The following is a 15,169-nucleotide window of genomic DNA, read 5'->3' as shown; positions in this document are numbered from 1 at the left end:
AGTATTCTTGGTAAGAGAGAGTTGTGGTAAAAAGCGTTCTCAGAAAGGGGGAAAAGGCGGGAGAAGCCTCCTTTTACCTCTCGCCTTCAGCAAAAAAGAAAGAAAAAGAACACCACTTGCCTCGGGGTCGGAGAAATGAGCAATTCCCGCTTTCTTCCCTCCGGCAGTGGAGGAAGGAAACGTTTTCTCCTGGAAAAGAGGACGGAGAAGCCTGTGTGAGGGGAACGGGGGGCGACCGTTGAGGGGAAGCGGTTGGGGCGCCGGCGGAGCTCAGGAGAGCCGTTGCCGCGCCATTCCTTCACTCGGGCAACCCTCGGGGGAGGTGGGGACGGGGGTGGGGAGACGAACTTGGAAGCTCGTATGGCGCCGTCCAGCGCCATACGAGCTCCCAACTCGCCTCTCCACCCCCGGTGCCTCCGCCTCGGCGAGAGGCCCTTGCTCCGCCATGGCGGCGGGGGCGCTCCTCGGTCGCCTTCGGGAGGAGCAGGCGGATGAGGCCGTTCTTCTCCTTCCGGGCCTCCCGCTATGGTTGGCGGGTTGGGGCGGAGACAAGATGGCGGCGGGGTCCCTATGGCGGCGGCTCTGTCAGGTGGGGTGTGTGGCGGGAGAGGAGACTGGCGAGCTCCGTTCTCGTTCTCCTCCTCCTTTCCTGCGGCATCTTCACTTCTGAGGGGAGAGGTAAAAGGGAGCTGGGGCAGCGTCTCTCCTCTAGCTGTACTGGAGTCGGCCTGCCCTCTTCCGTGGGCTCCCGCGGGCTGGGGAGATCCCAGGTGGCTTCCTTTCGGCTGCGGGAGGGTTGGGGTTTTACAGCGTGGGAATGTGTCTCTGGCCGCCGTCATCGGTCCTCAGAAGCCTTTCTTGCAGTCTTGTTTGTGCGGCGGTTACTCTGGGTGTAAGGGGTGATGAAGAGTAGATGACTGGGATTTGGAGGCCTGTTTCAAATCTTGATGTTATCACGTAAAAAAAAATTAGGAAAACCTTTTACACTACGGATGCCTTGTGCTGGTTTTGACTTCTGAAGAGTGATTGCCTTCTCTCAAGTTAAGAAAATTTGATGTTGGGAGTTTCCTGTTCACTTTCCGAAGCCCTAAACTCTTCTCCACTATATGGCTGTATTCTAGACTGGCTCACGTTCCAGACATCTGTGTTCTGAGTACATCAGGATGTCTCAACCAAACAAAATTAAGACTATTTTGCATTAGGAGAGGGGTAATTTTACTTTGTGAAAGGCCTTGGTTCACACAGGAGATTGAACTCTGTATGTTGCGGTCTGTCTTTTCCAACTTCTATGACAGCCATTAGCAAAAGCGCATGAAGCATATTTAAAATAGAGAATGAAGGAAGCTGTTAAAATATACTTTACTGCCTGCTGAATTCCATCTTTCTTTACCCGGGGTACTCTACGTCTCATTTTATCAAAATTTGCACAGAGCACCTTTAGTTTTATTTTACAAAAACTTTTTACTCGATGCATACCTGCATAATTAGTAGCAACAGGAGACAGCATGTGGTGCAAATAATATGCATAATCATAGAATATTTTAAAGGCTGTGGAGCTTAGCATGTCAGATAGAACTCTAGTGTTTCATCATGTTTTGTTTTATTCATCTTTACTACATGAAGTCTGAAATGATTATATCCAAAACCACATAACACAATATGCGATGAATGTATATATCTTTGCATGCAAATAATAAATCTATATTACAAGGTCAAGCAGTTAGAAGAAGAAGAATACATAGCAGAGACTGTACACACAAAAAACCCAAAAGCGGATACAACTTTTAGTTACAATTCCAGGCAGCAGTCTTACATTTGTCATCTGGGGTCAGATTCTGTGCCATACATGTGCACACGTGTTTTGAGCCCTGCACTGAATACAGCCTTATGCTCATGGTCCTGTCTGCTCCCTGAAGCGATGTCAGGTGATGATGTTAGTGCACTAACATCATCAGTTTGTATTGAATGAAAGGGAGGCAGTGTTCTGACTTTAGAGATAGAGAATTGAGGTGAAAGATCAGGTAATTTTATCAGATCTGTTTTTTAATTTTAGGTATTAATGCTCAAGTAGTTCCCAACATGAACTTTTGAACATTCTGAATGGTCATTAACTACAGTGGAAAGCTGCTTATTGTGTCATGCACTTAAGAATGAAACACCAGTGCTCCTCTGTGAACATCTGGATTTGAAAGGCCTAAGGCAAGGCATTCAGCTGTGCTCTCCAAACAACAGTCAGCTTTGTAAACAGGAAACTCTCCTGCCTCTCCCTGCAGTCCTCTTATTGGATGCAGAATTTGGAGGATAAATAACGAATGAGGCAGAATTACTTCAGAAAACAGCATCATTCACTGCTGATCTACTGTTAATATGTAACGCATACTGGAGACAGGGAGCTAATAGCATAATATAGTTAATTATGCTTATGCATGAGTGACTACATTAAGATTACCTGGAAAAATGTCAATTCTGGCTGTTTTCTGATGTTTTTATTATACAGTCACCTACATAACTGATGTGTGGGGTATCTGTCTTCGTTCTTAAAGTTATGACTCCAGCACCTGTTAAATAGGAGTATCAAGGGGCTGGATAAGTAGCTAATTTTGCTTAAGTATTCTGCTCCAGCCCTGAGTTTCTCTTAAGCAAGTGAGAGTTCTGGTTCCTTTTTTTTTTTTTAACCTTCACTCAAGTAGTCTAAAACTTTGCCAGATTGAGAATTAGTGGAAGTAAGCTAGAAGCCACATAATGTTCAGAAGGGAGCAATTACTCTAGTGTGAAAGACAGTGATGTTACACCTCGATTAACAGTTGTATTCCCTTTTTAACATGGAAAAAATATGTTGTCTTTTAAATACGGTTCATTTACTCATTAGAAGCATTTCTCTTAAATGTTACCTTAAAAAGAACAAGTGTTCAAAATCACAAGGAATTTTTTGCTGAAAAAAATAGGAAATTTCAAGTTAAATTAAGAGGTTGAATTTTTGCATTTATTTGATGTTGTTTTCAATTGCTTTCACAACAGCAAGTCCTGCTTAGGCTTGTCTCATGATGAAACTGACAGGTGTTGTACTAAGAAAGCAAAACTGAAGAGAAAATATTATCATATACAGAAATGGTACCTGATGCCACACAAAATAAATTTTTCTGCTAAAAGAATGCTTTGTGATTGCTGTTCAGGTGTCTAGTTAATAACAGGTGCACAGTTACATTGTTCCCTTAATACGTTCCTTTTTTTAGGTGCTATTGTATACTAAAATACATTTCGATGCTCCTGTTTTCCTGTGTTTTCTGATACAGCAAACTTTCTAGTTTGGCAGTTCAATGTCTAGGAGTGCGTTATGCTCTGGCGTGCAAAAAAGTAACCTTTAATAAACCTGCGCTAACTGGCTATTTTCTGGTCGGGGGGGGTGGGAAACAACCCATAACCTATTTGTTTTATACAGGGATCAGTTTTTCCTGTCAATTATGCAAGCAGAATTACGCAAAAGCGGTGTTTTCCTCCGTAAGTATAAAAGGCCCTTCTTCTTTCCATTTCTCTTCCACACTCCCTAAAAAAATCAACTTTAACAACCTATTTTATGCTTTACCCGTTACCACATTTCTAGATGCTCCGACTTGATGGGAGTGCGGCTGGCTGGATCCCATGTTGATACACAGGAGCCCAGGACTAATCCTTTGGTAAGCGTTTCACAGAATGGGGTTTTGTATGTTATCTTAGTAACAAAGAGGGTGTACAGAAAAACTTGAAATCCTCTATTGCAGCTTTTTGAAGTTCTCTCTTAATGATGTCAAATTTGCGGTAGAGAAGGAAACAAATTTAGATTATTGGTATTTGAGGTCAGGTTTTTTTTTCCAGCAAGGTTTATGTAGCTTGCAGTTGTCTCTTAGTCACTTCCCTCCAGCTGTAACTCTATGAAATACCAGCTTTTTGGCCACATTCAGTTCAGTGCCTGCAACAGCTTAGCTAGCCCAAGGCCTTTGTCACTGGCTTGGAAGCTGGGAGCCCAGGGCTGATGAGGTGGGAAGTTCATGAAGGCATGTGGTACATATCTTGCTTTTAGAATCTGAATGCCTGGATTTTACCTAGGACTTGGGAAGCGCATGCTCAATCTGTATAATACGTGCAAGCAAACCAAAATTTTGTAGGCAGTATTAGATCTACAGTGCAGACCCAGACTTCCTGCCATCTCTCGTACATGCTGGATTTACTGTGCTAAACTGCCTGGGAGTAGACCTATGGGACAGTCGGTGCTTCCTGGACACATCAGGGCTTTTCAGATGATCAGTGAGCCCAGGCCATCAGAAGAAATTGAAGCTCTAACTGAAACTCATAAACTTGTACCTGGACAAACATAAAGGATAATACACCTGGGGAAGCCCACTATGTTTAAAGTAGCCTTATAACTGACTTAGGAAAGTGAGAATTGTGGTTACTGTCCGTAATGTTCTAGTTACTGTCCCTACCCAAACGAAGTCTGAGAATTTCAGGTAATCTCATGCTGCTATTTAAAATACAAATATTGCTGCTCCAGGCTTGCTTTAACAATGAGTTTCATTCTTGCCTTTGCTAGTGTTGTCCTCCTTTTATTTATCTGGCATTCCCTTTCCTTTTCTGATGAAGAAATTTTACCCAAATGTTCAGAAGTTAGGTATCTCCTCACACTTCTGGTTTCCCTGATAAGAGCAAGTACTGTCAGTCAAGGTAATACTGTCTGCCTCTTGCAGATAAACTAAAATAAGCAGCCAAGAGTATGTGGTTTTTTTACAAATGGGGCACAAAGGCTAAGAAAATATGCAGTGCATGCATTAAGGAGAACATGGAGTGGTAATTCTTGTCCTTTCTTTAAAAATGCAGGTATCTATTTCAGATGAGCCAGAAACACTGTACAAGAGATTGTCCCTGTTAGTTAAAGGCCATGATAAAGCGGTGTTGGACAGCTATGAATATTTTGCAGTGCTTGCAGCTAAAGAACTTGGCATCTCTGTTGAAAAAGTGTAAGTAACTGATCTGTAGAGTGATGTGGTGTCAGATGTTTCTTATGTCATCTCCTGTAATTCAGGTTCTGTGCTTAGAAGGATTTTCTTTTCTTCAGAAGAAACAGGTATAATCTGCCATTTTTCTCAGTTTATAAATTGAACACTCTTTAGATGGCCACACAGTGATGAGAAAGCAGCAGCAGTTCTACACTCAGCACTGCCACAGTAGAATTGCACTGTAACTACATGAAGGATATTGGCAGTACAGTTGTCAGTGCTCTAGCTTCCCTGAACTAATGCTGGGTAATACCCAAGTATTAACCATGCCCATCTAGGTTAATAATAAACTGTACCGGTGTTCGGCATTTAGATCTTGTATATGCCAAGTAAGAACAGGGATTTCAGCATAATCTTTCACGTAATTTGTATTAGCATCCTTTATACAAAATGAAATTTTCTTTTTGTACTTTGTTCAGACATAAACCTCCACAGAAGATAGAACGATTGACACTCTTAAAATCTGTACACATTTACAAGAAGCACAGAGTTCAGTATGAAATGAGAACACATTACATGTGTTTGGAGGTAAGGAAGTTTTAAAAAACAAAGGTATGTTCTGGGTGCACAGTGCAAAGATGTTAATAGGTGTTAGTTCAGGAATGAACTCAAACTTCCTTTTTCCTTGGGCTCGGGAGGAGAGTGCAGGGAATATCAGAAGACAGCTGACCTAGGTACATCAAATGTAACACAGGTTATTCTGAAGGTAAAGCCTATATAATTTTGGATTAAAAGGCTGGTTCTGACCATCATCTTACGAGCTGAAAGAATTATTAAAAAGTAAGGTAGAATTGAGTGTTATCTTTATATGTTCTATGCTCTTGGTTTCCAAGAATCAGTGGGATAGGAGCTTTTTCTCAGGAGGGGAAGAAGATGCAGCTAAATCGTTGTCATTACTGGTCACTAAGGATTCTCTTCTTTGTGAATCTGTCTGATGTTTTTGAACAGCCGTACTTTTGCCGTATACAACATCATGTGGCAAACTAAAACTGTGTGTGGGAAATACAAGAAAGGAAGCACATACAAACCACTAGCTCTGTGGCTGATGACACAGACTTCCCTATAGTTTAGAATGCAGCTGCGGTTGACTTTCTTAGAAGGAAGGTTTGCTGCCAGCATTTTGTGGCTCCTGGGTGTCTTATTGTGTATTTGCAGTGCCTAGCAAAATGGAACTTTGCTTTAAGTCCCCAGATGTTAGGGCAGTACAGATGGCTGCCCACAGGTCATAAGCACCATTTTTGCCATCCAGGAGAAACCAGAAAATCAGTAGTTCAATGGAATTCTGGGGTTGCAGGATTTATAACAAGGTTGAGCTTTGAGAGTATAGAAAAGCTGGTAATTCTTGCATAGCCTGTAATTAATTTCATCTAAATCCTGCAGTGTTAAGATCCACCACTTCCGTCATAATTAACGCATATGATCGCAGGCAGTATGTGCAGTTCTGTGGAGTGAAATGACTACTTGATACTTGCGTGAGAGTTGTGTACAGCTCAACTGCCTCTCTTCAGTATTCTGGAAGCTGCCTTTCTGTAAGATGTTTGGTCCCATAGCAAGAGCTAGAGAAGCTAGGGCAAAAAACAAAAAACTTTGGGGTTTTTTTGCATTATGTTTGAAGTATTAATAATAGTAGTTCATTAAAAAAAATGTTACTTCTCTTTTAGTTAAAATACCTAACAAGCAGTACTGCTGCAGTTTACTTGGAGTATGTTCAACGAAACCTACCTGAAGGGGTTGCTATGGAAGTAAAAAAGGTAAGTTTCCATCTCACATTATTAACTGTTATGAGACTAAGTCCTGGTGCAAGTACCAATAACTACCAATGTCTTCAGAAAGTCAGCAACATGTGTAGTTTGGAAGGAACATTTTCCAAAGTATTAAATGATACAGAGGCTGTATTGCTTGAACGCCACTAGGTGGCATTTTTAATCTGATAAATGTCTCAAACTAGACTAAACGAAGCAAGGTAGTGAGATGTTAACAAGTTGGTATAATATATGGTTGCTTTGCTTTCCTTTTAGACTAAGATAGAGAAAATACCGGAACACATTCAGCAACCAGTTTGGGATACACTACCTCAAGTCGAAGAAACTGAAGTCAAGTCATGAACTCACCAGGTACTTGGCTCCATTAGTGCTGAAATTAGTTGCTCCTTTCAACCTAATTTACTGAGAGTGTCTACTGTTAAATAAAAGTTCTCTTACAAAGTAATTTATAAACTCTTGTTTCATTGAGTTATTCTTGGTCATAACTCCAGTACATGTAGACTGAACAGCTATAAAGTGAAGAAGTTTGTACTCTGTGATCAAGAACTATGGTTGTCTATAATATGTTTGTAGAAAGGTAAAATTTATTTTTATGTATATGTGTATGTGTGTATGTATATATACTTGCAAAATCCACATTTGTGTAATGTTTAATGTTATGGATAATACTAGGTGCAAAGCCATCATCATCTTTACCTTCAGATTGTATTAAGCACTATTGCCTTTAGTAGGTTAGCAGGAAGGACACAGATGCAGGAATCTGCTTTGTTATTAAGGGAGTGGCTTTGATTTGACTGCTATTAATAGAATTTACAGCAGGAATAACCACCTGGGTCACAGGACAAGACAACTACAGAGGCTGGATCATACTTATCAAGACACTCAAAACTTTATACAATCACAAAAGAAAAGAAGCCCAGTGTTATTATCAGACAGAAATGGACAATCTTAATGGGAAACAGCTGAAAGACAAGAAATCAACCTTGTGCTTCAAGATTGTCTACATTTTGTAGCTATAGAGAGGCCCAATCCTGTTTTAGGAGGGATATTTCAAGACAGTCAATATAGCCGGTAGAGAGGAAGCTGCCTGTGCACTTTCTACAATATGCCTCAGGAGAAAAAAAAAAGTTAATCACTGCCTAGTTCTCCCTTTAAGGTGTTTGCTTTCCTCAATTTCAAGCTCTTTTTCCTTTCTCTCATTCCTAGTATTCAGTCATAATAGCATTTTTTAAAGCCATGTCAGACACTATATAATGTGAAGGAAGAAATTGTGAGCTGACCTGGTTAAATAAAGCTGGTGCTTCAGAGGAACAGCCTCTTTCAAGTCTGTATTATATTTTCTTCAAATTTGCCGTGCTTCTCTGCTTTAGTTTTGCATAAGCCACCTGCCAAGCTCAAGCTGTATATAGTATCAAAATGTGACTGCTCAATCCTAAGTCTTTCCACATCTTGGTTTAAGGCATGGTAAGATTAAGGGGTTGTCTTTTATTGTCTTTGGTGTTCTGCTCTCAGCTTGCAGTTTTTGGCTAAATGGCCAGTCAGCATGGCTTTTCAGTTGTCTCAGAGTTCTAGTTATCAGACCTAAATAGCAATGGGCTTAGGAGACAGCTGCAGAAAGTATTAACCCGTGCAAGCAATCCCCTGGCAGAAGGGATACTTGATCTTGGGAAAGGTATATTATGAGAGAATTTCTTGCTTCCAGCCTCATCGTTGGGGAGAGCCAGTGTACATGTAGAGTGATCTCTGGACCTTAGCGATGTTGGCAGAGCCATAGCTAAGTGCAATCACAGATCATCTCCACCCCAAAAAACAGAATGACCTATGCAGAGTCTGACTGTTACAGACCAATATTCACTAGCCCTCTACTAAGTTCAGTAGGCCATACTTCTCATCCTTATTTTACCTTGTGTGAAACTTTCTCTGTTTTAAGACTGTGATCCTCCCCTGCTTCCTCTGTCCTCCACATTTAGGGGTTTCCTAAAGCCTAACAACTTCTTTGTCATTATCTCTAGGTGCACATTTGTATAACACCATAACCATGCAATGCATTCTGGTAATCTTCTTCCACCTACTAATGTGGCTTCTGACTTTCACAGCATGTTCCTGATCTTCATTTATAAAACTTTGGATAAACTATTTTGTTGGATAAACTATTTCTATTCTTTACTTCTTTTCCCATCCTTTTACTATGTTTCTCCAGTTTTGCTTTTTCTGCCACCCCCCTTAGCGCGTGCTAGTGCGATGCTCCAATCATTGCTTTAGGTCTTGTCTCAATCATCTTTCTGCCTACTGACCGTCTCGTCTGATTTTCAATCAGAAAATTTTTAGTTGAACTTTAGAGGAAGTTAATAAAAATACCATGCTTCATACCATTTGGTATTTGAGCATGCTGTATTGTGTTCTTGTAAGACATCCAAAGCTTAAATGATACCTTGTGATCTGTCTGAAGTGCCCACTTTTGCATTCATACAGCAAAATTGCCAGAATCGCTAATTTCATGCCCTGAAATAAAGGCAACATAAGCCACCTGGGATGTTCTGTGCAGCACAGCAAAGCATTCCTACCTTCCTAGAACTCCAGTTTGAATCTGAAAGAGTCAAACCACTGTCAGTATCACTGTATGTGTAAACTAGCACTTCCCCCTTAAGGGCAGAGGGAGAGGTTTTCAGATGTGAAAGTGAACTAAATCCCTAGGATCAGTTCAGTAGCACTGCCTTTTTTATAAAGGCAAGATGGATGAAAAGACTTTCAGCCATGAAAAGCATGCAGTAGCAAAGCTTGAATTCCAGGGTCCAGTAGCCTGCAGTCTAACTCTGTAATCAGGACACGGATTCTTAATCCTGCTGCTCTCGTCCCTGGCTGATACTTCATTAGTCCCGTCCAGCAAACAAGTTTAACCCAAGTCAGTCATTCAGAGGAGATTTTAAAATGTTTGGTTAAGCTAAGGCCCTGTCTTTCTAGATGGAGTTTTACTATATATGAACTTAGGCAACAATAAACCTTCAACCTAATCACCTTTGCTTTCTCTCCCCCCAGTTCAGATTTCCCTGTAATCTGTGTACGGCATTCACAGCTCTAGTCTGAAATCCAGTCAGGTCCTTCCACCCTTTTGCACACAGCTGTGTTCAGTTCTAGCCTGCTGGTATACTCTCACTGAGTGCTTTAGAATGTCTTTACTAGAAAAGAACTCAAAATACTGAAGAACACAGACAGACCAATGAGCAAATACTTGATGAAGTTTTCCCTTATTTAAAGGCTAAGGCACACAACCCAGTTTGCATCAACAGAAAGAAAATGGTGCTTTTCTGAGTACAGTTCCTCACTGCTAGAAGACTGCTTTATGACCATCTCCTCAAGCTTGTATAGGGACATGTCTAGCATTATCTGCCTGTGTGAGAAAAGACTTTCCCAAGGGTCATAGAAAATAGATACCAATGTACAGCTGTTACAGAAACCCACAGAATGGTAGCAAATACTAAGAAAAGTGTCATGAAACCAGTTGTCAGATACGACAGTGGACTTCTTCATTCCATCAGTGGTTAGACTGTCTCAGTCTAAATAGGAACAGAGCTAAATACTGGCATTGAAGACAGACAGGATTTTTAGTCCATTCGATCTTTAAAATCCTTGGTGACTGCCAGTAAGCTGGAAGTGGATTTCCTTCCACAAATGCTTTGTGACTAACAGCTGCCAGCCTACTTTAGGTGTCAAAAAATAGACCAATATATTATGTAAATAATATATAACAGCTGTTGAAAATTTTGAGGTTTGTAGAATAATCTAAAACTAAATTCAGCACATTCACTTACATTACTTTTCTTTGAGCCATTTAACCATTGAAAAATTGTCAGGAAGGCTCTCCTTAAAGGCAGTTGTGGCAGAATCCTATCACTTATAGATTAAAGATATTTTAAAAACAGTCTAAATTACCCTGCATTTCCAAGATATCCAGGGTTCATTTGCCGTATGACTGTATCTTTCAGTACAAAAAATAATTGTGAATAGTAACTTCTGAATCATTTAGTAAGGTATTTAAAGATGCAGTCTGAATTTATTCTCAGCATTTCTTCAAAGTGCTTTAGAGCATCTATTTCCCTTTCTTATACGTGCCGGGGGTCATCGGTCATGCCTGGAATGTTACTTCAATTTTGGTTTGTACAGTTAGCCTTAATGATACCATAGCTGAATTGTCACGTTAGCTTTAATACGACTATACAGCAAGCGTCTTACTTTAGAAGCCTTTCCTGCCAGTCTCTGCGTTTCATGTGCCAGGAAATTAGTTACTATCTTTTATTCCAGGGAGCACTGGAAATAAAGTCCAAGGGAAAGTCATTTACCCAGGAAGTTGTAACATAAGAATGTTTTGCTCTTTCTGTAATATAAAGGTGTAGTTAAAACTGCTTCAAGTCTGCTGTTGTCTTAGGTCAAACTACACTAAAACAGGCAGAGTCTAGTATTTGTCCCTTCATATTAGAAACTTGGGAATAGAACCTCACATGCAAATTGTGACTTTTCCTAGCAAGCACCATTAGGAAATGCCACTCTTACTGTAGTTTCAATGCATCTGCAGCCACAAAAATAGCGCAACTGGCTTTTAAAAATAACTTTCTTATCATAACAGTTGGGGAGATTTCTTGCTCCTATTTAAACAGTTCATCCTCAGGTTTCCCCTCTGACTAGTTTGTGGTGGTCTTCTCAAGTTCCAGGGTTTTTCTCCACAAAAAACCAATACTCACCCTTGTCCATTTGTGTGGCAAAAGGTGGTAGCTACACTTCTGACAGTCATTCATAAGCCAGCCATGATAAATCACTACGGCCCTCAAAAGGTCTGAGTGTATGGCAGTGTATTGGTGCACCAGGGAATGGGTGTAACACTGCACACCCATATGCTCAGCACCTCAGTTGGCCCACTTTCTTCAAGATACAGGAATCAGAGAGGTATTTCATTTACAGTAAGAATATAAAAAAGCCCCACTTTTAATACAAGCAATTTATTTGTTCAGGTAGGTGCACACAGCACATGTAACGTTTTTCTTCTGTAACATTTTTCTACATACTTTTGTACGGTAAGAGGACAGCATTATGGTATTTGGGGTTTTGCTTTCCTCTGAAAAAAAGTTACTGTCTCACCATTCAGTCCAATATTCCTGGTTCTCTTAAGAAAAAGTACCTTTCTTTGGAAACAGTATTTCTTGAATTACAAGAATTAAAAGTACACATTTTCTTCTTTCTACTTAAATAAAATGCCACTTGGTAGTATGAAAAAAGCATGCAGTGTATCACATCTGCTGATGCAAGGTCTTTCATACATCAGCACTTTATTATCAGTCACCTTTCTTTCCCTCCTGCCCTGTAAGTATTAACTTCTCTTTGCTTCAGTATTAGAAGTTTCAAGTTCAAAATAATATTTTTTGATGTTAGTTACTGAAAATATTCATAATTTTTTCCCTAAGTCATTAGAGTACAAAAGTTTCACCTTTTGCTCAGAGAAAGTTAAAATATCTACATTATGGAGACAGTGACTTCATAACTGAGTAATGCCAACAAGACTCCGAACATGCACAGCAACTTCAGATACCTAGAACTGGTTAGAGCCCCTTTAGCTTGTGGTGGTCATGCTGCTAAGAAATTAAATAGCAGAAGATTTAGTTTGCCATCAGAAATCAAATGCAGTGATGAAACTTTCAGACCAAAACAATCATTCTGCGTTATCCAAGAGGGGACATAAAAAATAAAACTGGTGTTCTGTACATAGATTAGTTCAGGAACTCTAGCTGGCAGAAAAATTAATTCTGGTATTTTAAACAGGATCGATTTTCATCTGACCAATTCTTCCCTAACATCGGCACCCACTCAAAAGCAGAGCAAGTCATAAAAGCAGATTTCTTTCCTCTGTTCTCTAGCATCTCATTTGAATCTATACCTCTACTTCACTTTCAAATATTTAATAATCTGTCCCAGTGTAGGGTGTCCAGGACTGGAAAACCTGGCCTTACATTTGCAACAAACTGGGCACGGATGTACTGCAGAACTAGTTTGAAACATTAAAATAATGTATCCATTTTTCTGGATGTCCACAGAAGGTTTAGGGCTATGTCTTTATTTCTTTCACATTCAGTTTTCCGCTTCTGCAATAGAAGCTGAATGCACATGTCTACCAAGTTGCCACCTAAGCTAACTACTGTATTATATAGGCTTCTACATAAATGTTTGTGAGTTTGGGGGTTTTTAAGCTAATGCTGCTACAGACAGCAGAGGGATTCGGGCAGCTTATGTGGTTAGTGTACTTTGGATCTTTCTAAAATGCTCCCCCCACCCCACAACAGACTAAAATTTTAAGGGATGCTATCTTGTTGCCCATATTCAGTACTTTTTCAGTGTGTAAGCTTGGTAATTCTTTAAGGAATACTAAGTTCATTGTAGTGTTTTTTACATTAACAACACACTATACCAACTGTAGTGTAAGGAACTACAGTGTCAATAAACACATCAGCCGTTTTCTTGTCAAAAGAATTGCAGCTTGATTTTCAACACCATCACTCTTGAAATACAACTTTCGCTGGCAAAAAAAAAAAAAAGCAGTGGCAAAGCACTTTCTAAACTTAGTTTCCATCAGCAAAATAAGGATATTAGGCTATTTGGGAACAGATGTTTAATAGAAAAACACCCAGCAGTTCTGTTCTTAGATAAATTAGTTTTGCTTAAGAATAAGCAAACAAGCAACTTGCATATGTAAGTAAAAAATATTTACCTGAATAACTTTTTGTCGATCATTAATGCTAGAGAAAGAGTGATAAAGAAGTTTTAAAAATCTGTTGCCTTAAATATGGCCGTGCTCTGCTCTTTCAATAGGTCAGCATATCACCCCCAATTAGCTTCAAAGGGCGATTGTGTTACCCTTTAGAAGATAATAGCATCGTTCTTTCACCAAAAAAGTTATGCCACATCCTGAAAGTCCTGCAACTGAACTGGCCTGCTGAAACGGCCAACTCCAGACGTACTCACATTCTGTGCAGAGAACTTTTAGTTCTGTTAAGTAGCCTGTGAGTAAATAGAAAGTTCGTGGGTTTTTTGTGATAGAAATTTCATTTTATATTTCAAGGCTGCAGCCACCAAACAATGTGTTTGGTCATGGCTCTGCTTTTCGACTTTCACTGGTCTTTGTTTTCTTGTTATTCTCTATATTTATGCAAAGAGCACATCAGGGCAATGTCAAGGTACTTGCCTTTGCGTAGGTGCCAGCTGTTACCAGGAAAGGAGTGATGTATGAAAACCGGCAACAGAGAAGATTAAGCAAGGATAGACTGAGATGAAGGAAGAAATTAACTCCTCTCTTACCCTGCACTTTGCTTCAAGCCAGTATTGTAAGAGTTATGCATCTTTCTTTTTATTATATGCCACAAACCAGCGTATAGTAAATAATTATCAGCAATCAACTTTATAAGCTGTATTTTACAGTCCATGGTGTAACTTCCACTGCCCAAGTAACTTACACAAAATTATTTCAAGTTTAGCTTTCTGTGCTTTTGGATGGGAAAAGAGTGCCAACAATACAGAATCACTGAATGGTAGGGGTTGGAAGGGACCTCTGGAGATCATCTTGTCCAACTCCCCTGCTTGAGCAGGGGTACCCAGAGCAGGGGGCACAGGACCGTGTCCAGGCGGGTTTTGAATGTCTCCAGGGAAGGAGATTCCACAGCCTCCCTGGGCAGCCTGTTCCACTGCTCTGTTACCCTCAGAGTAAAGAAGTTTTTTCTCATACTCAGGTGCAACTTCCTGTGTTCCAGCTTGTGCCCATTGCCCCTTGTCCTGTTGTTGGGCACCACTGAAAAGAGCCCAGTCCCACCATCCTGACACCCACCCTTTAGATATTTATACGCATTTATGAAATCCCCCTTCAGTCTTCTCTTCTCCAGGCTGAACAAACCCAGGTCTCTCAGCCTTTCCCCATACAGGAGATGCTCCAGCGCCCTGATCATCTTGGTAGCTCTCCGCTGGACTTGCTCAAGCAGTTCCCTGTCCTTCTTTAAACTGTGGGGTCCAAAACTGGAGACAGTACTCCAAATGTGGTCTCACCAGGGCAGAGTAGAGGGGGAGGATAACCTCTCTTGATCTGCTGGCCACATTCCTCTTAACGCATCCCAGAATATTGTTGGCCTCCTTGGCCACAAGGGCACATTGCTGGCTCATGGTCAATACATTTATTCCAATTAAAAATATACACTAAAATGAAAAAAAAAACCAAACTGACATCTCACAAGGGAAAAGGCAAAAGTAGAAGTAGAAAAGCAGGGATGAAGAAAAGCATGAAAGTGAGTTGCTGCACTGATAGATGAAATGAGACAAAAGAATGACGGCGGTAAGGCAGCAATGTGG

The 15,169-nt window shown here is 40.4% G+C and overlaps 1 protein-coding gene across 5 annotated transcripts; it reads left to right on the top strand.

Moving 5' to 3' along the window:
- Positions 1 to 329: 329 nt before the first annotated feature.
- MRPS10 (mitochondrial ribosomal protein S10) lies at positions 330 to 14,240 on the top strand. 5 transcript variants are annotated; one of them, XM_075088995.1, is made up of 8 exons: positions 331 to 589; positions 3,440 to 3,498; positions 3,602 to 3,674; positions 4,852 to 4,991; positions 5,450 to 5,558; positions 6,692 to 6,781; positions 7,049 to 7,144; positions 14,029 to 14,240. In XM_075088995.1, exons 1-7 carry the CDS (start codon positions 446 to 448, stop codon positions 7,133 to 7,135), a joined length of 702 nt encoding a protein of 233 aa, XP_074945096.1. In that variant the 5' UTR covers positions 331 to 445; the 3' UTR covers positions 7,136 to 7,144; positions 14,029 to 14,240. The 5 variants fall into 5 exon arrangements, with proteins under 5 accessions (XP_074945099.1, XP_074945096.1, XP_074945095.1 ...); XM_075088994.1 differs by lacking the exon at positions 14,029 to 14,240 and adding an exon at positions 7,525 to 7,614; XM_075088997.1 differs by having other exon boundaries at positions 538 to 678.
- Positions 14,241 to 15,169: the final 929 nt, after the last annotated feature.

The sequence above is a fragment of the Phalacrocorax aristotelis genome, chromosome 3 (assembly GCF_949628215.1).
Source record: "Phalacrocorax aristotelis chromosome 3, bGulAri2.1, whole genome shotgun sequence".
NCBI lineage: Eukaryota > Metazoa > Chordata > Aves > Suliformes > Phalacrocoracidae > Phalacrocorax > Phalacrocorax aristotelis.
This window is presented reverse-complemented; position numbering and strand designations above follow the sequence as displayed.

Coding starts and splice junctions, on each gene's coding strand:
- MRPS10 (XM_075088995.1), top strand. CDS start 446: ATGGCGGCGGGGGCGCTCCTCGGTCGCCTTCGGGAGGAGCAGGCGGAT. Junction 5,559..6,691: donor CACATTACATGTGTTTGGAG/GTAAGGAAGTTT, acceptor CTTCTCTTTTAG/TTAAAATACCTAACAAGCAG. Junction 6,782..7,048: donor TTGCTATGGAAGTAAAAAAG/GTAAGTTTCCAT, acceptor CTTTCCTTTTAG/ACTAAGATAGAGAAAATACC.